Below are 25,739 nucleotides of genomic sequence, written 5' to 3' on the forward strand. Positions count from 1 at the left end.
ATACGAGCACTGTGGGGACCACATCAGTGTTCTCTATACTCCCCCTCAAGTTGGGAATAGATATTTGTCATTCCCAACTTGCATAGATCTGTCTCTAACTTATTCCTTGGAACAGCTTTGGTGAGAAGATCTGCAAGCTGCATGCTGGAGGTGATATACGGAAGACACACCTTGAGATGAAACCCTTTCTCTGACAAAATGTCGGTCTACTTCAATATGCTTAGTTCTGTCATGCTGTACCAGATTATGAGCTATATTAATAGCAGCCTGATTATCACAATATAGCATTAAGGGCTTCTCATAAGCAATACCCAACTCCTCAAATAGTGTTTTCAACCATGGGATTTCAGCCACACCATTAGCCATGGACCTATATTCAGTTTCTGCACTAGAACGAGAAACAATACTTTGCTTCTTACTCCTCCAAGAGACCAGGTTACCTCATACAAAAGCATAATATCTAGATGTAGACCTTCTATCATCAATACTCCTAGCCCAATCAGCATCTGTATAAACCTCTATCTTCATGTGATTATTATTCTTGAATAGTATACCTCTACCTGGGCACCTCTTCAAATATGCTAATATCCTCTCAACTGCAAGCAAGTAAGTAGTCATAGGAGAGTGCATATACTGACTGACAATGCTGACCGCATAGCTGATCTCCGGTCGTGTGAGACAAAGATAGAGGAGTTTTCCAACTTACCGTTGGAACACAGCTTTATCTTCAAGTGGTTCTCCACCCTCTACACTGATCTTGTGATTTTGTTCAATAGGTGTATCTGTAGGCTTAACACCTAACTTTCCAGTTTCTTCCAACAAATCTAGAACATACTTTCTTTGGGAAACAAAAATCCCATGTTTAGATCTAGCTACCTCAATACCCAAGAAGTAGCTCTCCCAGATCTTTCACCTCAAATTCTTGATGAAGGAGTTGTTTGAGAGACTCAATCTCACCATTATCGTTCCCTGTCACTACAATATCATCCACATATACAGCAAGCAAGGTAAAGGAAGAGTCCACTCCCTTAATGAACAATGTATGGTCTGACTGGGCCTATACATAGCCGAACCTTTCAAGGGCTTGTCTAAATCTATCAAACCAAGCTTTGGGGGACTGTTTGAGTCCATACAAAGCTTTATTCAACTGGCAAACCTTCTTTCCTGTGTCTGCATCATAAAATCTAGGAGGCAACTGCATGTAGACTTCTTCTTGCAAGTCTCCATTGAGGAAGGCATTTTTAACATTCATCTGGAACAAGGGCCAGGAGTAATTGGCTGCAAGGGGCAATAAAACTCTAATACTGGTCATCCTTGCTACTGGAGCAAAAGTCTCCAAGTAGTCTATACCATAAGTCTGAGTAATTCCCTTTGCAACTAACCGAGCCTTATACCTTTCAATGGAACCATCAACATTATGTTTTACAGTAAATACCCATCTACATCCAACTGGTTTCTTCCCTTTAGGCTGGTCAACTAGCTCCCAAGTATTATTCCTCAGAAGAGCATCCATTTCAACCTTCATTGCATCTTTCCACTCAGGAACTGACAAGGCCTCCTGCACTGTTCTGGGGATAGGAATATCAACAATAGATGTGAGGAAGGACCTGTAAGAGGGGGACAAGTGATCATAGGACAAGAACTGGGAAATGTAGTGGGCTGTGGATGTGGTGCAGCGCCGTTTGCCTTTACAGACTGCAATGGGGAGGTCAAGGTCATCCAAAGGAGGTAAGGCTCAACAGTGGAAGGTATCTCGGTAGAACCTGGATTTGGATCCGTAGAAGGAACTGGGACTGGCCTGGATTGTTGATGACCAAAATCAAACTGCCTCTATTGCCTGTGATAGACTCTCAAATCCCGACACCTCTGACACCCCTCCCAATTACATCCCTCATCACTCAATGGAACAAGTAAAGGAACTTCTGATGAGTTAGCCCCACATTCACTACTCTCCCCCTGAAGAGAAACACTAGGATGATAGGGTACATCCTTGAAGAAAGTAACATCCATAGAGACAAATCTTTTCCCAGAAGTGGGTTCATAGCAGCAATATCCCTTTTGTGTTTGTGCATAATCGAGAAAAATACATTTGGAGGCCTTAGGATCAAATTTGGAACGATGAGGTCCAAGAATCTGAACAAAGCAAGTACAACCAAAGGTTTTAAGGGGAATAGTAAACAAGTCTTTATCAGGGTATAGGAGGGTAAATGGAGGCTTCATGTCAAGAACCCGTGAAGGAACTCGGTTAATGAGATACACTACTGTAAGAATAGCATCTCCCCAGAAACGAATAGGCACATTGGAGTTAAACATGATGCTTTTGGCCACCTCCAATATGTGCTTATTCTTCCTCTTAGCAACCCCATTCTGCTGTGGTGTATGAGGACAAGTACTTTGGTGGATAATCCCATGGTCAAGCAAATAGGAGGCTAATTGGTTGGCAAGGTATTCTTTTGCACTATCGGATTTGAAGATTTTGATTTTGACCCCAAATTGGGTTAAAATCATCTGATGAAAGATCCGGGTCAAACTAGGAACCTCATCTCGAAAACGCATAAGGTAAACCCAAGAAAAACGGGTATAGTCATCAACAAACAACAAGAAATATCTGTACCCCCCATAGTAGTGATGTGATAAGGACCCCAAACATCGGTATGCACAATATCAAAAGGATTATTACTTCTTTTATTACTCAATGAATAAGATGTTCTACAATGCTTTGCAAACTCACAATTCTCACATCTCAAATTGGACATCTGAACATACTCAAATAAATCAAGAAACAAACTCTTCAAAGACCGAAAAGATAAATGACCCAACCGATTATGCCAAAGCATAACCTAACTAACAGGCTGAGAAACAAATGACTTCCTATCTTCACTATCTTCCAATGTGAACTCTCTCCAATCAGATAGATCTCATTCGTCTCACGGCTAGTCCCAATCACCTTCCTTGTCTCCAAGTCCTGAAAAACACATCGGTTAGGGAAAAAGGTTACTGAACAATTATGATGTTTGGTAATGCTACTGACTGAAAGCAAGTTAGTATTAAGCTTAGGAACATGCAGAACTGAAGATAAAGATATGGCATTAGACAACTTGATGTCTCCCTTGCCAGAAATGAGAACAAGGGAACCATCAGCAATGGACACCTTATCTCTGCCAGAAGATAAGTGATAGATAGTGAATAGTGATGGCAAGTCAGTCATATGGTTAGATGCACCTGAGTCTATTACCCAACAATGTTCAGTGTTACCTGGAGCTGAAGCATGATAAGTTGAGGCCCGAGTACCTGAATGAGCAAAAGCTGATGTGGGAGCTGATGGCGACTGAGATGATTGAGCTGAATTGCCAACTTCCTTTTCCAATTGAGTCAGGGCAGCCCGGACAGCAGCTAGGGTGTCTAGGGGTGTGCCTTTTGTGCCCGATGAGGAGGCACAATCAGTATTAACAGCCATATTAACATTACCCCTTTTGTTCCTGAGTTTTGCTGGGACTAAATGAGGGTGCAGCTTCCAACAGGTGTCTTTAGTATGCTTGGCTTTCTTGCAATGTTCACATACTAGATCCTGCTTGTCTTCCTTCTTTATATCCCTCTCCGTATCACCCCCAGACTTAGGTTTGACTACTGCCAAGGTTGGTGGGAAGGGCTGATGTTGCATCATAACCTTTCTCCTAGTCTCTTCACTGTGCACTAAGGAGTAGGCTTGTGATAGGGTCACACTATCTCTTGTTGGTAGTTGTTGTCTCACAATATCGTACTCGGGATTCAGACCAGCTAGGAACTCAAAAACCCTATTAGTTTCAACCTGCTTTCTATGAGTCTGTTCATCCTTCTGGCTTTCCCACTCAAGTGTTTCTAGGTGGTCAAATTCATGCCACAAAGATTTCAGTGTAGAGAAGTAAACCGGGATTGGTTTCTCTCCTTGCTTAAGGTTGTTAACCTCACATTTTAGTTTATAAGCCCTAGCAACATTAAGGGGTTGGGAGTAGGTTTCTTTCATGACATCCCAGATTTCCTTAGCTGTTTTCACCCACAAATAGTTCGAACTGATATGTGGCTGCATAGAGTTGCACAGCCATATCATAACCAAATAGTTCTCCTGAATCCATTTGATATAGGTTTGGTCCTCCTTAGTTGGTTCTTTCACATCTCTCAACAAGTAGCTCAGTTTTCCCCTACCCCCAATGGCCATCATGGCCGATTGAGCCCATTTTAGGTAGTTTGATCCATGAAACTTAATTGTTGTAATCTGAAAGGTATTCTCAGACATGTTACCAGAATTGCTAGTCCTAAAAACACCTTCCCTTTGACTCTTGAACTCCATTCTTGATCAAGAATTAATAAAAAACCCTTTTTTAATTACTGTAATGGGAGAAACAACACCCAAACAACTGATAACAGCCGGCCTAGGTCTTCCAAAGAACACAGAAAACAGAATTCTGAATGAAACCAGTTCAAATTCTGATCTCTCTACACAAAATCACAAGAAAAAGATTACTTTATGAAAAAATCTCTGGCCGCCACCTTCTGGTTGATGCAAAACCCTAATCTTGAGGATCCGAAGCTTCTTCTGATTCTTCCTAACTACTAGAACTCTCCCAGACTTCTACAACCTCTTTAGTAGCAGCCGCACACTACCAGTAACCTCCAAGAATCAGCTGATCCTCCTTCCTTGTTGAAAAACTTCCAAACCTAGGAGGTTCTCATGCAGTTGGCCTAATCAGACTAGCATAAGAGCTCCTAGGTCAGCTCTGATACCAAGTAGTCAATCTAGACTACAATCAGTCTTGAATTAAAAAGAAAAAAGGATGGACATTGAAGAGAAGAAGTACACGAAGAGACTTTCAGAAAAGAGAGAGAGAGAATGTTACAATTTCTGCCAACCCTCTCTTAGTATTTATATAACTATTGGCTAACTGTAAAAGGGCTGAATTGCCCTTATTGCTTACATGGCAAATAGAATAAGAAATAACTAATAATAAAGCTGAAATAACTACCAACTAACACTGTCATATCTAAAAGAAATATTGCTGCCATACGAACATTGTGGGGACCACATCGATGTTCTCTACACTAAGTAATCAATGCCATAGGTCTGTGTGTATCCTTTTGCAACAAGTCTGGCCTTGTACCTTTCTATACTTCCATCTGCCTTATATTTTACTATGTAAACCCATCTGCATCCAACAATCTCCTTGCCCTCTGGTAGGTCCACAATCTCCCATTTCTGATTCTTAATTAAAGCTTCCATCTTTTCCTGCATAGTTGCCTTCGACTTAGGTTTGGAGAGAGCCTCACTGACACCCTTGGGTATAGACACAGAGTCAAGAGAGGAAAGAAAAGCACGATAGGTAGGAGAAAGTCCACTGTAGGATAAGTACTGCGAAATACAATGAGCAATACACTTTCTCTTCCCTTTTCTAAGAGCAATAGGAAGGTCCAGGTCATCTGTAACGGATTAGTAGAATCAATGGGAACTGAAACAATAGAGGGATCAAGAGGAATACCTGAATCCGTGTTAGCTAAATCTGGAGTCTCCAAGGAATCGACAGGAAGTGATGTGAGTTCTACTACAGTGGAATCAACCTCCCTGTGAAGTTTCTATCGTGAGTAACGTTGAGAAACAGGACACAAGGGAGGTGGTAAGGTAGGTGATACAGGAGGATCAAGCACAGGAGTGGACACAGGGACTGGAACTGGGAGAGGGATAGGCTGCTCACTCACTTCCCCAAAACACTCCTCCTAAGAAGGATTCTTCGAGAAGAAGTATGTGGACTCAAAAAAAGTGACATCCATAGTAACATATTGACTCCTAGAGACTGGATCATAGCAGCAGTACCCTTTTTAATTTTCTGCATATCCAAGGAAGACGCAGTTCTTTGCCTTCGGACCAAGCTTCGAGCGGTGAGGACCAAGGATATGTGTAAAGCAGACACACCCAAACACCCTGAGAGGAATATGAAACATCTCCCTCTCAGGAAAAAGGAGACTGAATGGGGTGCTGAATCCAAGTATACGAGAGGGCACCCTATTAATCAAATATACTGTTGTGAGGACTGCATCACCCCAAAACCGAAGTGGAACTGTAGATGTGATCATCATGCTTCTTGCAATTCCGACAATGTGTCTGTTCTTCCTTTCTACAACACCATTCTGTTGTGGACTGTAGGAACAATTGCTCTAATGGACAACACCATATTCTAACAGATATGAAACAAGGTGTTTTCCAAAATATTCTCTAGCATTGTCTGATCTAAACACCTTTATTCGTGTTCCAAACTGTGTTAGCACTATCTGATGAAATTGCCTTACCAAGGATGGTACCTCATCTCAGGATCTCATCAAGTAAACCCAAGAATATCAAGAGAATTCATCCACAAATAAGAGAAAAATATCGATAACCACCCATAGAAGGAACATGATAAGTCCCCACACATCAGAATGAATAACATCAAAAGAAGAAGAACACCTTTTATTCTTAACTTTAAAGGAATGTCTACAATGCTTTCCAAGTTGGCAACCTTCACACTCCAAACTTGACAAACTAACAAACTCAAATAGCTTTGGAAACAAAAGACTCGAAGAAGAAAAAGGCAAATGACCCAAACGATAATGCCAAAGCATAATCTGGCCCACAGATCCTAACTCACTATCCCTGTTGACATGATGACTCTGATGAGGAGGAAGCACATCCAGGAGGTAGATTCCATTCACCTAACGACCACCCCAAATCGTCCTTTTTGAATCCAGATCCTGCAAGATACAATGATCAGGAGAAAAAATTACTGAACAATTCAGGTTCTTAATCAAACTACTAACGGATAACAAATTAGTGCTCAATTTGGGAACATGAAGGACAGAGGGAAGGGAAATGGAATCACTAATCTTGACAGACCCCTTCCCAGCAATGGGAACATGAGATCCATCAGCTATGGAGACCCTATCTCTACCAGAACAGAGCTGGTAAGAGGGAAAAATAGTGGAGCTTTGGGTCATGTGCTTTGAGGCTCCAGAATTTATAACCCAATGAGGTCTCTCTTTACCTGAAGTAGAAACATAATTTGCAGTGGCATGTGAACTACTTGTGTGAGCAAAGGAAGTAGAGTGAACTCCACCAGAACCACATGTACCTTGTTGTCCGCCTATTGCTGAACTAGAACTGGCTATACCCCACTGGTTCTGAAACTGCCCATACCTCTCAAATTCGGCCCTTATTGCAACAACTGCAACAGACTCCAGAGCAGCTGTAGTAGGAGGGGACGGAATGTCACCAGTGATTGCCATGTGAGCATTTCCCTTCTTATTTTTGAGTATATTCGGCACAAGATGTGGATGAAGCTTCCAGCAAGTATCTCTTGCGTGTTTAGGCTTCTTACAGTAGTCACAGATCAAATCTTTTTTGTCTTCCTTCTTGATTTCACTGCCACCCCGGTCTCCACCTTGTTTAGGTCTCATAGTACTAACCATGGCTGACTGATCAAAACCAGAATTTTTCATCATCACATTTCTCCTGCTCTTCTCCCCTGACACAAAGGCATATGCCTGGGAGAGGGTAACATTGTCCCTGGAAAGAATGTGCTATCTTGCAATATCATACTCGGGATTAAGGCCTTCCCAAGCAAATGTCTCTAAACGGTCAATCTTCTGCCACGGGGTTTTAAGGGCTGAAAAGTAAACTACAATAGGTTTGTCTCCCTGCCTTGTAGCAATAATCTGATTTCTCAATTGATAAGTCCTAGCAACATTCTCCCTCTGTGAATAGGTTTCTGCAACCCCATCCCATATTTCCTTAGTTGTATTTGCCCATAAAAAAGTTTTTACTTATATGGGGCAACATGGAATTACACAACCAAGTCATCACCGTATAATTCTCCTGTACCCACCGGGAGTTGTTAGTTTCGGGTTTCACTTTTTCACCAGTGATATACCCTAACTTCCCACGAGCACCAATGGCCATCTTTGTAGATTGTGACCATTCTAAGTAATTCTAACCATCCAACTTAACTGTAGTAATGGTCCCAGCCCCAAAAAGGTCTCTAGCACCTCCTTCCACTGGTTCCATTTCACTCCCGAGCTTGTTTTCAACTCCATGACCCTCCATACTTCTCAAAAGGTGCAAAGAAAATTACTGTAATATGCAAGAAGATCAAATGAAACACTTTTGGAACCAACAACACCTTTTTGGTGCCCTAGATGGTCCTCCCACAAAAGTTTCCTTTTCTGCGGGACAGGAGAAGAGAGAGAAGAGGCAGCCGCTTTCTCCAGAAACCTCCAAATCAGGTAGGACTTGAACCGCTTCCTACAGAAAACTCCAAGGAACCCTAAAAAATTAGGGCGCCACTTCCTAGGTCAAAATTGAAGAGTCCAACAGAAACAAGGCTCTCCCCCTTTCTCTAGTTTTTCCTAATTTTGATGAGAAACCCTAGACCAGCTACAAGGAAAAACAGATTCACCAAAAAATCCAAAAATTGGGCTTACCTGAGATCTTTGATCAGCCTCTTAAATCACCATGTAGTCGGCTGATCTAGGGCTGCATGAGAAAACAGCTCTCAAGAAACCTTTGGCCTTGCTCAGATACTAAGTAGAAATCACTGTTTGTAAATCAGGATGAATTCCTTGTGAAGAGAAAGAAGAAGAAGATGAAGAGTTTCAGCAATAGAGAAGAAAAGAGGGGAAAGAAAGAGTGGGATGATAACTAGAATTGAATTAGTTCTGGCTGCCAACCCCTCATTATATTTTATACTTAACTTAAAAGAATGAAAGATTACAAGAATGCCCTTAGTAGGGCGGCTACTAAAGTAGCTGAACAGTCACAACTTAAAAAACATAAGCTAATGGGCCTAAAGCCCAACAACTTCCTAACTTAACAACTTAAAATAAGAACAAAAACAACTGGGCCCAATAACTAGAAATCGGCCCAACTCAACAGGTGACAAGAGATCATAGGACAAGTACATGGAAATACAACAATAAGTGGATGAATGGTACTTATCTTTCCTCAAAGCAATGGATAAATCGAAGTCAGTGAATTTTTTTATCAATAATCAAAGTTAGTGAAATTGATAATGCTAGACAAGGGCAACCCAAAATCTATCATCTTAGAGGAGAACGGTGGTGGTAAAGGTTGAGTTGCTGAGGTGGAAACAACCTTCTTTCTTCATTTGTGGACCTGCAACTCCTCTTGAGGATTCATTGTTGAATGAATAGGACTAGAATCAAGAAAAGTGTTACTTGAGTATAAGGAGAAGTAAGGATGGATCAAGGGCATCATTGTTCTAACATCCATAGACACAAAACAACTTTCATTGATGGGATCAATGCAACAATATCTCTGAGTTCGGGCATAACCAAGAAATATAAGCTTAAAAGCTTACGGGTTGAATTGTAAACTGTGGGAACCATGAATGTGAACATAAAGGTTCTTTCATGGGGGATAGAAAACAAATCACTATTGGGATACACTAGATTGCATGGGCTTTTGAAGCCAAGAATACAGGAGGGCATATTTTGGTTCTTTATTTCAGCAACCCCATTTTTGTAAAGTGTTTTAGGCATAGGGACTTTGGTGAATAAGAAGCTAGGTTCTTCTCAAAATATTATTTGGTATTATCTGATTGCAAGGTTTTTTCATAAGAATCAAATTCTGTAGGATTACTTGATGATTTGACAAATAATTTTTCAGTACTTAATCTAAGGAATGCATCAGATAAAGCAAGTGTACCAAGAAAAATCTTCTATAAAAACAATAAATATTGGAATCTACCCATATAAGGAAGATGACATGGTCCCTACACATCATAGTACACAATCTTAAAGGCGTACTAGATTTTTTTATCACTTGAAGTACAAGAGTTTCTACAATACTTGGCAAGATGACAACTTTTACAATGTCAACTTAACATCTTAATAGACTTAAACAAATATAGAAAAAAAAAAAAGTGGAGAACTAAAAAGATAAGTGACACAAATGAGTATTCCAGAGCATTACACAATCAACATACTCAAAAGAAATAATTTTAGACACCAAACATTAATTCTGAGGACTCTTTCCAGGCATCTAAGAAGGTATATCCCATTCATATCATGGCCACTTTCAATCATTCTCTTGAATTCTGGATCCTAAAATACAAAACAATTGGGGAAGAAAGTCATTGAATGGTTCAGATTCTTTTTAAGGCTATTGGGAGCAAATTGGTGCTCAATTTATGGACATGAAGACCAAATGGGAGAGTCAAGCCATCAGAAACTCTAATGTTTCCCTTTCTAGAGATAGGAGCCAAGGAACCATAAGCTATAGATGCCTTCTCCTACCAGAACATAAATGACACAAGTTAAAAGAAAAAAAAAAAAAGGAAGAAACTCTAGTCCTGTGATTAGCAGCACTTGAATACATAATCTATGGGATACTTTGATTACTTGAAATCAATGTTTTAAAATGCAGAGGCATGACATGGGGCGTTTCCAAGTAGCGTAAACCTCCTTAAGAGGAAGGGGAGGGGGAAGAAGAGGAAGGAGGATCTCTTCTTTCTCTTTTTTCTTTTTAATAAAGATCTCTTGTATTAAGAAGATTGAAGATGCATAACACTATGCTCACTCGCCTTTGCTTCAACAAGACACCGGGGGGGTCCAGTGAGTGAAGCCCCTGGCCCGAACTTTTTTTTTCCATTCTCTTTCCTTCCCTTCCCTTCCCTTTTCATTTCTTTCTTTGCTCTTTTTTTCTTATATTTCTTTCTTTTCCTTTGCCTTCCTTTTTTTCTTTTTTTTTTGTCTTTTTGTATGAGGTGTGCATGAGGCACATAGGGCGTAATCATCTAGCATGCCTTATGCAAAAGGCATATGAAGTGTATGCCTTAGAGGCATCACTGTCTCTGGAATACACCTCATGGCATTTTGGGGGCGTCTTGCCTAGAAGTTTGCCTCCAAGGGCACACCTCCCATGCCTTTTAAATCTCTGCTTGAAATGGTAGCATGATTGGTAGTGACATGAGTATCTATATGGACAATTGCTATAGATAAACTAAGGATTTATAGAGGTGCTCCCAATTACACTCTCCAACCATCTATGCTTGCCAAACTTCTCGAATTGGAGTCATTGCTATCCTTCTTGTTGTTATTTATGAATCTATCAGGTTTAAGATTTGGATATAACTTCAAACAATTGTCCTCTGGATTATTAAATTAGCTAACATGGGTAACACCTTAGGCTTCTCACTGACATGAACTGAATACTCTAGCAGGCATTTGTAGCAGTAGACTTCCCCCATATTCTCCTCATTATGGGCTAGTAAGTAGGCCGTGAGACAAAGTAATGTCTCCATGAGTAAGGATATCCTGTCATCTTGTATCATATTCCTATTTCATCCCAGTTAGAAATTCAAAGATTATATTCCTTTCAACAAGGTTCCTATATCATTGTTTAGGTTCTATTATTCTACAGTCACCAAGTGATCAATTTCTTGCCAAAAGACTTCAAGGTGGGGAAGTAAATTGCTAAAGATTTTTCCTCCTTTGTAGATTGTTCACTTCACTTTGCAATTGGTAGGCTGTAGCAAGTAGCGACATCCATGCTCTATGTATATATTATCTCTACTATACTGTCCCATATATCCTTGATTCTCTTCATCCACAAATACTTTTGCTAATATGTAGCTACGTAGAATTCACTTGCTATGACACTACCATATAATTTTCCTATGTCCATTGAGCATACATAGGATTTGAATTCTCCAACTCCACCACTATTTTATTAATATAGATAAGTTTTCCACATCCACCTATGAATATGCAAATAGACCAAGTCCATTCTAAATAATTTCCTCCATCAAACTTTGCAATAGTCACTGGTGCATTAGGGTTCTCTCAAGACCCACTTAGAATCACTCCCAACTCCAAACTTTGTTTCAAATCACCATTCATTCCAAACAAACTCCAATAATACATTGAGTAACCAACCAATCCACTATATAGATATTCTTGACCTGTAGATCAGAATACCAACCATTTACAGGGCAAAACAACCTTGGTGGCAAGAACATAAGGAGAGAAATAGGGCTCTCTCTCTCCAGGTAATGGAGTTCCTAAAATAGGTGGAAATCTCCAAATGGATATAAAAGTGAGTAAAAGGAAGCCTGAGTGCTAACTCCAATCACCTTCTAAAATCCTAAACCAAAACAAATTCTTCTATCTCTGCTTTTTCTTGATTTTTGGGTAGAATTCTCTCTTTGGGAACACCATTTAGGCATCGAACTGGACCAGCTTCTTCTCCAAAAATCTTCTAAAAATCAGGAAATTTGGTCTCACTTGAACAGTCCTTCAATCCCCCATACATGCTGCTGACCCTAGTTATATGGGTGTCATGTGCAAAGAAGAGAAAAAAGAACCTGGCTTTGACACCAACTTGTCTAACACTCTGATGTACAAATAAATGGAATAAATAAATTATTTTGTTTTGAGAGAGGAAGAAGATGAATAGAATGATGAAAGAGAAGAGGCAATCATGGGGTTCTTGTCCATCCCCTTTCTAATTGTAGATTATGCCAAAATAAGTGTACAAAAAGACTATCATACTCTACTTCCTATTACATTAAGAAATAACAAATGTAAAAGGCCATTCTGCCCACAATAAACGTTGAAAGTCTAAACTTCTCAACAATCTTAGTTCTGTGCCATAATGGAATTTTCATTCAAATGTGATCCACTCCCACTATCCAAAATGCAATCGCTACTTGAATTTGTATATAAGAAATTTTCTGTTACCTTTAAAACTTCTCTATTTATGTGGGCAACTTGTACATGACTTTGTTATGTGCCTTAGGAGAACTCACCCCTTAAAGCTAGCTGTTAGTGGGAGGGAACCCAAGCACATATATACCCCACAACAGCATCCCATACTACCAATTTGGGATATTTCACATTAGCATCCCATACTACCAACATGGGACAAATGGATCGTAACATTCCACCACGCTCTGCATTCCCGGTGCCCATGCAGGTTTGCTTTGCAGTAGTCCACCTAGTCCCGGCCGAACACTGCAATACCGACGTCACCACCTGCGCCACACGATTGCAACTGGGAGGCATAGTGTAGGCTCTGATACCATTTGTTATGTGCCTTAGGAGAACTCACCCTTAAAAGCTAGCTGTTAGAGGGAGGGAACCCAAGCACATATATACCACACAACAGCATCCCATACTACCGATGTGGGATACCGGATACCTCACATTAGCATCCCATACTACCAACATGGGATAAATGGATCATAACAGACTTCAAGGATTTCACTCTTATTTTCTCTATGAAGATCTTTCACTGAACAATGAAATGTAAGAATTTTATTCAGTTTATTCCTGCAGTTTTGAATTCCACTTTTGTCCATGAATATGGCTTTTTGGGTACTGGCAAAAGTTATTATATGTAGATGTTAGACATAGGCAGTGAGCCTATACTTTTTTGCTTCTGAATAAACTCAGAAAAATACATTTACTTGGGTAGGAACACACAATGAACCTATTTAGTGAAACTTCAATAAATACAATTAGTGAAACCAGTGACTTGATTATCATTTTCAGAACCTGAGAAATTTAAAAAGTTTTAGTTTTTAATTAATTCAGTCAACTTCATTCATCATCATCCAAGCCTTATCCCAACTATATAGGGTCGGCAACATGAATCCTGTTTCACCAATACAAATCAGGATCCATGCCATGAAAGTTTGGCAAGTTTTAATGATGGCTGCCAAGTGCCGATCTGATGCAACTCTCCTCCTTTATGATAATTAAAACTAAAAGGATGAAAAGGCAAACTCACACTGGCGGAGTTAGTTGAAACTTCATTATGATAATTAAAACTAAAATTATGAAAGGACTCCTAGAATTTCTTCATATGAGCAAAGATATCTTCAAGGTTAATGCTTCATATAATCCATGTCTCTTGATAAGTTGTTATGGCATTTTTGTAGCCAACCTTAAATAGTTCAGATAAGGCTTTTTTTTTTTTTTTTATGGGTGAATAGTTAAGATAAGGATTTTTTGAGTTCAATTAAGTATGTTGTGCTAACTTCTAAAAAATTCAATATCCATGTTTGCCCCTTGCTACTACTCAAAATAATAACTGACAAACAAAGCCAAGTATGGGTAAGGAAAGTCAAAATAAAACTTGGTAGTGATGTCTTGGTAACATGATAATGATTAAGAGAGAAAGATGTCAGTAGTTAAAGAATGGAATACTAACATATTGCATGAAGAAAGAGGGTTGTGGGGCTTTTTATATTTTGATAAATGGTGGGATTTCATTATATAATAGAAAATAGGGGAGAAACCCCATGGAAAAACATAGAGCATGCACAGCTAATGAATTAGAACCACATCTAATATTTACAAAAGGAGCAACCAGCAATAGGTACATCATTTGAGAGGATTTCTTCCCATTGATATATGAAGTGATCATAGTCACAGATACAATAGTTAAACTCCTTCAGAATGAGGCACCATCAGACTATTGTGTTCTCCATTTTTTGAATTATCTTCTCCTTGGATGCACTTTTCAACTAGAAAATCCTTCTGTTCCTATCACACTATATACCCCAACTTCTACCAAAAGAAAATATATACCCCAACACAAGGCAAAACTAAAGGTAATCGATTCCACAGTATGGTGCCTCTTCTGGAGTATCCTTTCACTTCCCAAGATGGCATAAGCACAAGGAAGTCATGTGGACCCATGATCTTTTGAACAGTTGAATAAAGTGGCACCATAACACATGCATAAACTGACAATGTGACAGAAAATGAGGGACTTGTTTTAGCTTCTTCTTAACAAAAGCAACATGCATTATTCCAAGTTGAGACCCTTGGATATCAAATGATTAATTGTAAGGATTCTGTCCAGTACCATAGTTCATCCACTAGCTTCTCATTTTCCTCAATCAAGTGGGTCCATTGCTTTGTGGGCCTCTTGTTTCATGGGGTAAGGTGTGAGGTGCTATGTCCAATGTTCAAAGAACCGGACCGGGCATAGAACCGGAGAGGGGAGAGGTTCAACCAGGGTCGAACCGAAGGTCGAACCATGATGATGTGGCTATATATTACAGGTCATATAAATACTATATATAATATTTTACAACTTTTGGTATACTTAAATATGGTGTATGGATGGCAAATTCCTTAATTTTTAAGGCAAATAACAAGGGTTCAAGTCTCCTAATTTACATTTTCTTTAAAATACATGTGTAATAAAATAATATGTACAATAAAGAGTCATCAATTAACACAAGTTAAGAGGTGGACTAGTGGTAAATATATGAAAATAAGAGGTCATGGGGTCAAATCTTGTTAAACACATTTTGAAACTTCAATTGATTAAAGACCTGGGTGGTTTCATGAAACCGGGACCAGTTCACCTGTTTTTTTAGCAAAAGCAATTATTGGGGTAAGATCGAACCGGCCAAGGTCCCGGGTCATAGTTCAACTGGTCATGGGGTCAAATCTTGTTAAACACATTTTGAAACTTCAATTGATTAAAGACCTGGGTGGTTTCATGAAACCGGGACCAGTTCACCTGTTTTTTTAGCAAAAGCAATTATTGGGGTAAGATCGAACCGGCCAAGGTCCCGGGTCATAGTTCAACTGGTCCGACTGGCCAGTCCAATCCAGTTTTCTAAACACTAGTTATGTCTTGGGTGAGGAAGAGTAACCTTTTATAACTTGAAATTTTCTATTTCTAGCCTTCTAAGGTTATGATGAGAACTTTGAAGTTGTTATTGGGAAACTAGGCAAAGATTTGGATAGGAAAAGAAAATAGGATGGGAAGTGTATTTTTTTAAAAGGAGAGAAAGGTAAGAGTAAGCTTTCAGTTAACCAAAAAAGATGAATAATTCAAAAAATGGTCAGTTGGTGCATGTGACGAAGGCTTTTTCCTGGCTGAAAGAAGGTGTCCATGGTGCTGGCCTGTCTAATACATTTAAGAGAGTGTATAAGAGAAAGAAAGGGAAAAAGGTAAAGTGGGGGTGTCTGATGATCCTCAATCTTCTCAGGTTCAAGATTTTTGTATTAAGGAGTCTGGAGGTGTTCTTGATAGCCAAGCCAACACTACTTGTCAAGCTTCTAATCAAGAGGAAGAGAAAGATGGCTCTGAAGCTAGGTTGGGGATCACAGAAAATCCTGCTCAGGCCCTTGAAGCGAGAAAATACAGAAGAAAACCTGTTGAAGACTTGAAGATAGAGAAGATTTGGGCTCAAATGTTTTGCTACAGGAGGAGGAAGAGGAAGAGGAAGTGAAAGTGGACAAAACTTATGTTGTTCAAAGAAGGGTTGACTGGGAAGAGGTTGCTAACAAGGAGGTGGAGGTGAGTAAAATATTGGGGATTTGTTTCTTAGAGGGTGAGGAGTTTGCAAGAAAATTCTTTAGAGAAGCTGAAGAAAATGGTTGTTGATTTTGGAGGAAGAAAGTTTTGGAGGTAGTGGGAGCTGAAGATTTTTTCTTCTGTTCTTCTTTGGTTGAGTAAAGAATTGTAATTGTGTGGAGTAGGTTCTACGATTCAAAAGCATAGGGGGTTTGTGTTTCTGTTTTGTAGGGTTGCTTTCAGGGGTGGCTTTTCTTTCTATTTGGTATGATTTCTTATCACCTCTGTTTGTATTCCTTCTTTTTTTCTGATGAATTTTCTTTTCTACTTATTTTCAATAAAAAACAAAGAGGTTATGATGAGAACTTTGCATGGAGTTTATTCAGTATACTACAGATCAAATATATTTGTCAATGTGACTCTTAGCATATAGTTGGGTTAGTGGAGCAAACCATTTAACTTACCTGCTTTGGCTCCTATCTTAGTGGAAGAAGCTTTTCAAAATTCAAATACTATTCTGTTTCCAGCCACATTTGTGATGTCTCTAAGAATAAAGCAAAAAAAAAAAAAAAAAACTTCAAGGTTTATGCAAGGCTTGAAATTGTTTAACTTTGAAGCCAGAATATGGCATGTGGTGAAGCCAGTTGCATCTTTTAGCTATGGTTATAGGGTTAAGAACAGAAACAGCTTGTGTTGAATGCAATTCTTACTTGAAAGTGGCTGAATTGGTATGTCTCTTATTATTGTGTAAAGGTATGTCTCTTATTATTGTGTAAAGGTAGACTGTTTTAAACTGTAAGAAATTTAGCTTTTTGACTTAATTTATTCTTTCACTGCTGAGTTCGATGTTACTGATCAAAAGTAATGGAGTTTAAAATTGCATGAACAGATGAATAGTGATAAGTTTTGGGTGAAGTGGTTAGTGGTGTAGGATGCATAGCCAACATTCCTATGAACACTTGGTAGGTGCCAAAAATAGGGATTGTTATAAAAAGAGAAGAAGATAAGCAGAGCTTTGGTAACGATAAGGTTTTAAAGCTACAATTTCGGACTATGAAGATGGGGATAGGGCTAAGGAAGGTTTAAGATGAGGATTGAAGAGACAAAGGATCAGAAAGAGATGGATTTCTCCATTTCAACCTGGGTGACCAGGGTTCAAATCTTGGAAAGAGCCTCTCTGTGTCTGCATGTTACTATAATTAACTGCCACTGCACACCCAGTTAAGAGAAAAAAATGCTATAACTTCAAATAAACCCTAACAGTTACCTAATTAACAACTTAAGATGACCGACCCTACATTGAAAATTAAAATGATGAAATTACTCCCATGACTCAAAATTTAGAAAAAAAAAATGGAAAACTGAAAGTTCCTGAACTCCACTTTACAGCCACTCTGACTATGTATATGGTAAATAGTATATCATATTCACTACTAGTGTCTCTAAAGTTAAGAAGGGTGAACTGAAATTTTTTGTACAATTAAATTTTCTCTCTGCTCCAGAATTCAATCTATATCCTGTTAATCAGTCGTATGTCCTAACCATTTCCTGGATATTTGTCCTTTGGAAGCCAATCCCCAACAACTAACAAGGTTCCATGCTCCCACCAATGAACAGACCAGCTTCCATGATTGAGACATACAAACATAGACACAAAAGAAGAAAGTTATTGCCTTCTGATTAATAGGTTTGCAGGAAAACAATAGTTGGTGTTTCCATGTCCCAAAATCATTCCATGATTGTTTTCTACATGGATGGGTTTATTGTTTAAATTGGATGATGACTGAAGAGGAAACATTGAGCAGTGAAATGTTGCTTGAAAGCTTGACCTGTTTCACCAAAAAAAAAAAAAAATCCGGACTGTATACACTACACCTAGATACCTGTTTAGCTAAATGTTTATATTACTATATTAATTAATCAATATGGATTGTTGTTCCATAAAACCTTGAAACCCATGATCTAAAGAATTCAATCTTGGAGGAGCAGACATGGTCTCTGGCACATAATTGGTTGGGGTATAACTGTATGGATGACTATTCTTGTCCATTCTTAGGGGAGTGATTGTTAAATGGAACTTGCATAACTGCTATTCCCTTTGCAGGAAAAGAAACCATTCACCAATTATATGGCACAAGAGTGGCAGTACTAGCAGGAGACTTCATGTTTGCACAGTCATCATGGTACCTTGCAAATCTTGAAAACATCGAAGTCATAAAACTTATCAGCCAGGTCTACAAGGAAACTGCTTATTTTATTGATAAAAGAATCTCATCATGGAACATAGTGAAATTTACTACTGCTTATTGTTATTTGTATTATGGCAGGTCATTAAAGATTTTGCAAGTGGTGAAATAAAGCAGGCATCAAGCCTTTATGACTGTGATGTTGAACTTGAGGAATATTTGATCAAGAGCTATTACAAAACAGCTTCTTTAATTGCTGCAAGCACTAAAGGTGCTGCTATTTTTAGTGGGGTGGATAGTAGCATATGTGAAAAAATGTTTGAATATGGAAGGAATCTTGGCCTATCATTCCAGGTAGTTGATGATATCTTGGATTTCACTCAATCATCGGAACAGCTGGGAAAGCCAGCTGCTAGTGATCTGGCAAAAGGAAACCTAACTGCACCTGTTATTTTTGCTCTAGAAAATGAGCCAAAACTTAGAGAAATCATTGAATCTGAGTTTGTTGAAGATGGATCCTTAATTGGGGCTATTGAATTGGTTAACAAGTCTGGGGGAATTGAGAGAGCACAAGCTTTAGCAAAGGAGATAGCTGATCAGGCAATCCAGTGCCTCCAATGCCTTCCTACAAGTGACTTCAAATCTGCTCTTGAAGGGATGGTAAAGTACAATCTTGAGCGAATTGATTAGATGCAAAACAACAATACAATCAAAACGAGTAATGGTACTCTTCTCCAAAGTCTTTCTGTCAGTGATGCAATTGCGTCCTCTTCTTCATGATGTTGATTACATTTGCTTAAATATTTTCTCATTGTATACTATTCTCTTCATTTCTTTGATTTATCTGTATTTTATGTGATCTAGTGTTGTTCAATAACAATCTTGAAGCACAGAAGCTAAAGCAACTATTTAATGCCCCACTCCTTGGTGACAAGGGTTAAACTTGCTATCTCTGCTACTATGATAACTATCCTGTGAAATAAAAAATCATCATCTTGCACCATGGCAAGTATTTCACAGTATGAAATGGTGAGGTGTTATACTTGATCCCTCTGCGCTTATAAGAAGTCCCCAAGTACAATGAATGGATTTGATGTGTTTCACAGATGCATAAAGAGATTCATCTATGAAGTCATGGTGCAATGAATGCAGGTCTAAAGTAGAATTGTAATGTGTTCATATCTACACCTTATCCAAGATATGCTAAAGCGCATAATGATGATTCTGTATGTATGCTTATACCCTGTTTGGATTCTCCATGAACTGAAATTATTCCATTGTAGTTTTCTTTTCATTTCAGAGGTAAGAGGACATGTTTTCCATGATTCTTGATAAAATGTTGCAATGAGGTCATAAGGTTTTCAAGAAAATGAAGCAAGTCAATAAAACTGGAAGTCTAAAACAAAATGATCCCTTTCCACAAGGCATTCCCTATTATTGACTTCAAGCCATTATTTGCCAAGTCGTTGTTCCCAAGACTTATAATTGACCATCAAATGAACTTTTCATCCCACTGATATTCTATCAAAATATAAACTATCTGGTTTTAGATTGAAATGCCATTAGGGTTTCACTTTAGTAATATTTTATTTTGTACTTTGAATTTGGGATGCTTTTGGAGGCAATTTTTTTTTATAAAATTAATAAATTCTCTAGAAATTCATTGTGTTAATAGTTAAGTTTCAAATGACTCATATGCGCTTAGAAGCATTAATTGTTTGGAGTTATTTCTTAAATAGGGAAGTTCCTTTTAATGGATGACTAAGGGGCCCTTTGATACTGAACTGAAAAGCTTGCTTTGTATTTTAGTGAATAAGTTTTTAAAGAGGTTGTGGGCTCCATGGCTGAAACTGAAGTTGGGTATATCATTATACATTAGAAAATTTTACTATTTAATTATTTTATCAACCAAAAGAAAAGCAACAAGTCTTTCACTTCAGCAACTTCAGCCATTATCAACGACCCTTTAGAATTTAGTTTCAGAAGTTTTCTTCCTGACGTAGACAATAATGATGTTTTATTAAGATCTGAATGGAATTTAGATTATTTTGTGATAGAGGCCAGGATTCTTGTTGTTAGGTATTGTGAGCAACTGTCTAGTCCTGCTTACTGTTAATACTGAATATGGCTCAAAGAGGCTGTGCTCGTGGTTAGAATCACTTTGAGGTTTTGACATTTTAACCGTACGAAGGGTATTAACAATTGATAAAACCCTTTCTTCCTACGCTCCATTTGGAAGGAGTACAAATACAAATACATAGAGTGCAAAACTTTATATTTTGTATTATTTTATATTTATTTGTCCTGTATGTATTTGTATTTGTATTCCTTCCAAATTGAACCTAAATCGCTATATTAAATGTATCCAAAGGTTAAAAAACCGATACATTTTTTTTTACCTCAAACTTTACTCCAAGTGGAGGTGGAGGGGCAGTCATCTTGCAAATTTGTCAACCATTATCCAAGGGAGAATAAAAAGAAAACAAAACACTCCCCATTACTATCTCAGGCATACAAAAAGAAAACAAAACAAGCAACTCAACCATTATAACAAAACCTAATTCTAGCTGAAGGGATACCACATTGATCTTCATAAATTAGGACTCTTATATTGAAAGTTAGTTCAGTGATGGAATAACACCATTAGAAATACCTCTATTCGCTAGAGCACCATTAGAAACCACATTGAATGGTGCAACCCATTAGTCAAAGTCTTGAATCTTGATCTTGTTGTAGATGTAGTAAGCGACCAAGGGATGAGACTCTTACCTGTCATGATGTTAATCATAGTGCTATTGTCACTCTCGATCTCAATGTTCAAGTAACTTAAACCGATACATCTTTGAATACCATCCAAAACAGCTAGAAATTTAGTTTGCAAGGATTTAGAGTCATCATATGAGTTAGAAAAACCAATAAGAAAAATTCCATTGCTATCCCTTATCACTCTTCCACCTCCCCCTGGACCAGGATTTTCCCTTCAAGAGCCATTAGTATTGAGTTTTACATGTCCTTCTTGGGGACGTTTCCAACAAATCCACTTAGTTTTCTTGGGGAATAACTATATATTTTTTTTTTGACTTTAAACAACTAATAATCATCTACCATTAGTGGCCTTACTCTCATAGGTTTGTCTACATCTTTCAACACACACTTCCCAAAGAATTAGAAAGGGGATGATGGTCAAGACCTGATTTCGTTGGTCTTGGCCAACGATCTCTAATGTATTGTGTTTGAAAAGTAAAAATTTCAAACACCCCACTAAAGTAGTTCTAACACTTCATTGGCAATGTACCATACTAAATAGGTAATCTAGATATTCATAACCAAATTGACTGCAACATCTACACCTTGAAGCTAGATAGACACCTTTGGGTTTAATCCATTCATCCACAACAATAGAGTTGTATATGAACCTCCACATAAAGATTGAGATTTTTCAGGGTAAGCCAAGTTTCTAAATAAACTTGTTCCAGTTAACCTTTTCATATTTCCGTATAATTAATTACCTCCCAAGCTGAAGATATTGAAAATTCACCATTAGTATTACCTTTCCACATTAGATTGTCATCAGTACTTAGAATTTTGAAACCTATTCAATTACCAAATCCCAAACCTCTTCACTTAATGGAAACCCCACAAAGAAATTCCAATCCCCTTAAAATTCAGAACTCCGTTTAGTTTAAAGTCAACATAATCTTGTAGTTGAAAAAGATAAAAAAAAAAAAAAGAGAGCCACTATGATACTTTTAACCTTATTATTGAATGACTTCTAAGAATCAGGATCTTGTCTCTTGGTCTTTGAGTTTGGATAAAGAAGAAGATTAAGGCCATGTTTGGTTCATTGCTCTGAGCCTCATTCTCTTAATTCTTGCTTATTATAGGCAAGAATGGGTAAGAATGAATAACATTCGAGTGTTTGGTTACAAAGTTCTTGCCATGGGCTACATTCTTTTTAGAATGAAAAATCAGCCCTACAACACAAAAATTACTAGCCTGCAGCATGAAAAATAATTATGCTCCATCTTGCTTATTTCATTCTTTGAGGAAACTCCACCTATAAAACTGTTGCCATAGATATTTACTTTTGCGAAAGCACTTTTACAAAAGTACTTTTACGAAAGCACTTTTATGGAAGTACTTTTACGAAAAGTGTTTTTATAAAAGCACTTTTATAAAAGTATTTTTATAAAAGCACTTTTATGGAAGTACTTTTACAAAAGCACTCTTACAAAAGTACTTTTATAAAAGAACTTTTATGAAAGTACTCTTACAAAAGTACATTTACGAAAGTACTTTTATAAAATCACATTTATGGAAGTACTTTTACAAAAGAACTTTTATTAAACTACTTTCATGAAAATACTTTTACAAAAGTACTTTTATAGAAGTACTTTTATGAAAGCACTTTTACAAATGTACTTTTACAAAAGCATTTTTACGAAAGTACTTTTATAAAAGCACTTTTGTAAAAGTACTTTTACAAAACATCTATGCCAATTGGTAAACATTAACTATTGGAGACCTAGGTTGGCGGTTTGTGAATAACGACACAATTTTTTTTTTTTTTAAGAATGAAAATGAGCAACATAGGATACTTGTCAGTTTGAAAAGAATTCAATTTTAGGAAAAAAGTGTTTGGTTCATAGCAATATTTTCTCATTTTGCCTATTTTTACATATTCTTTTCTATTTTAGAATTTCATCTTAGGTAAGAATGAGAATTGAACCAAACATGGCCTAAAACTTTTCAAATTTCCCATTCTATTCCAAAATGCACAACTCCAATCCAAAACAAGGAAAGAAGAAGCTACAGTGTAAAACCTTTTTAGTTAAGGCCTAGGTTGATTGCGTAGGTTATGGAATGTATTACAACGGTGTCTTATAAAATTCTTGTCAATGGGACTGAGGGGACTATAATAAAACTTGACAAGAGGCTAAGGTAGGGTGATCCCCTATCACCCTACTTATTCCTTTTTGCTCTCTAGCCTTATCTACAAAGTTAAATAATCTCGTTGCAAAAAACCAAATGGGATAAAGCTAAATAGAAACTGCCCTATCATCTCGCACTTATTTTATTTTTATTTTTTTCAAATGATAGTTACCTATTCATTAGAGCTGATCCTAAGGAAGGGCATGTCACCTTGGAGGCTATCCACAATCATGAGAGAGCTTCTGGACAGTAGGTAAATTTGGCAAAATTTGAGATTTTTTTCAACATAAATATGCATCCTAGGCTCCAAAAAATGATGACAAAATCTCTAAGAATGAAAAAAGTTGATCACTCAATTTATTTGGGGTTATCTACTAAAATTGGAAGATCAAAAAACATCTCTTTAATTTCATTGTGGAAAGAGCTGGAAAAAGAACCCAAAGCTGGGGAATTTTGCTACTGTACTCAGCTAGAAAAGAGGTTCTATTAAAGTCGGTCATAACAACAATCCCATCATACACCATGTCTTGCTTCCTCCTACCCATGTCAATGTGTGAATACCTGAAAAAAAAAGTCCTTAGAAAATTCTGGTGTAATGCGAAGAATTCAAAAGGTAAAATCCACTGATTGAACTAGAAGAAAATCTGTAGAGGTAAATTAAATGGAAGACTAGGCTTTGGAGATCCTCATTGCTTTAACCTAGTCCTTGCAAAGCAATTTTGATGTTAATGCACAGAGGAAAACAGCTTGTGGGCCAAGATCATGAAGGCCAAATATTTGAAAAATAAAAGTTTTTTTTTTTTTTTTTATTCCAGTTTGCTAAAGAAAGGGTCTTAGGAGTAGAAGAGCTTATTGGCCACTAAGGGAATTCTCCAACAAGGATGCTGTTGAAATACAAACTCAGGTCACAAGGTCAAAATCTGGGATGATCCTTAGATCGCCTCGATTTCGGGCTTCAGAATTCAAGGTCCAAGGCCTCCAAACCAAGATTTAATGTTGGAGGAAAGAAGGGCTGGGATGAACAAAAATTAAGGACCTGTTCACTAACTTCTTTGCTGAAAAATTATTAACATACCCCTAGCTGTAGGGAGTTGGGAGGATAGGATACAGAGAATGATAAATTCTTTGTGAAATCTGCTTATGGGGTGGCTTTGAACAGTATTAAGAGAATGGGCTGTAGAATTGGCAGAGAATCAAGAGGGATGGGAAAAGGCCAATGGAGTTGGATCTGTAGATCTCAAAATTAAATCTTTTATCTGAAAATACCATTGAGAAGTTATAGATGTTAAAGAAAATTTAACAAAAAGGAAGATGGCAGATTCAAGTGTTTGTTGAGCCTGAATTAATTATCCATGCTTTATTACTCTGTCACCATGCAAAAGCGACGTGATTTGTAAGCCCTCTTATTATAACCTTATTTCAGCTCGTGGCTTATTTTCTGGTTTGAAGAGTAGTGTAACAGGTGGGGGATAGGAAGGATATGAAATCCTCTCCATTTCAACTATTTTGCTCTCGCTAATATGGAAAAACAGGAATTATTTTTTGTTTAATAATGTGATTTCTAATCCAAATTGGATCTGTCTCTGTAGCTGTGGCTAGTAGTTAGTAGGAAGATGAAGGAGATGAGCCAGATTTTTCAACAAGACTAGCGGTTTTCTTCCCCAACAACTTATTACAGAGAATTGAATGCTTTTTGGTTTCCCTTGGTTTTGGTGTGTTGAAAGTTAATACAGATGGGTGGTTTTTTTGAAGGATGTGGTGGTTAGAGACCATATTGGTGTGCCAGTGGCTGTTTGTTTGAAATTTAACACATCATTGCCAAGTTGGAAAAACGGTGCTCCAAGAAATATTAATTTGTTTGGAATCATTTTTCCATAAAAATGGTGTTTTAAACTATATCTTAAAAATCGAGAAAGTGTGGTTTGAAGTAACGCCAAATTTTCTTATATTGCAGTTTATTGCTGCCAATAAGGAGTTAATGGGGCAATCACATGAACTTCTTATAATAAGTATCAATACTGAAAACAAGCTGGTATAAAATAGAAAGTATTGTTATTGCTTTAGAAAACATCCTACCTATTAGCAACATTTTCAAATAGAAAAAAGACACCATTTTCTCAAAAACGAAATTCCCACCAACACATCATACGCATCGTTTTTGTATAGGCAGCATCCATATGGATGCCAAAGATATATATTTGTTTAAATGATAGGGCTAGTTTAAGTATTTAATCCTAAAAAAGTTAAAATAAAAATAAAACCTTTGAACCCGACTCAGT

General features: G+C 37.7%; 1 protein-coding gene across 1 annotated transcript in view; it reads left to right on the plus strand.

The window, feature by feature from the left end:
- Positions 1–19,470, plus strand: part of LOC148862085 (solanesyl-diphosphate synthase 2, chloroplastic-like) — a 33,021-nt gene extending 13,551 nt beyond the window's left edge. Inside the window, exons 5-6 of the mRNA XM_088984153.1 lie at positions 18,447–18,574; positions 18,670–19,470. Of these exons, the coding sequence (XP_088840279.1) occupies positions 18,447–18,574; positions 18,670–19,218 (677 nt within the window). The 3' untranslated portion in view covers positions 19,219–19,470. The remainder of the gene's footprint in view (positions 1–18,446; positions 18,575–18,669) is intronic.
- The last annotated feature ends 6,269 nt before the right edge of the window (positions 19,471–25,739 follow it).

Source organism: Nelumbo lutea, chromosome 4, assembly GCF_056320005.1.
Source record: "Nelumbo lutea isolate HS-2025 chromosome 4, American lotus-T2T, whole genome shotgun sequence".
Taxonomy (NCBI): domain Eukaryota; kingdom Viridiplantae; phylum Streptophyta; class Magnoliopsida; order Proteales; family Nelumbonaceae; genus Nelumbo; species Nelumbo lutea.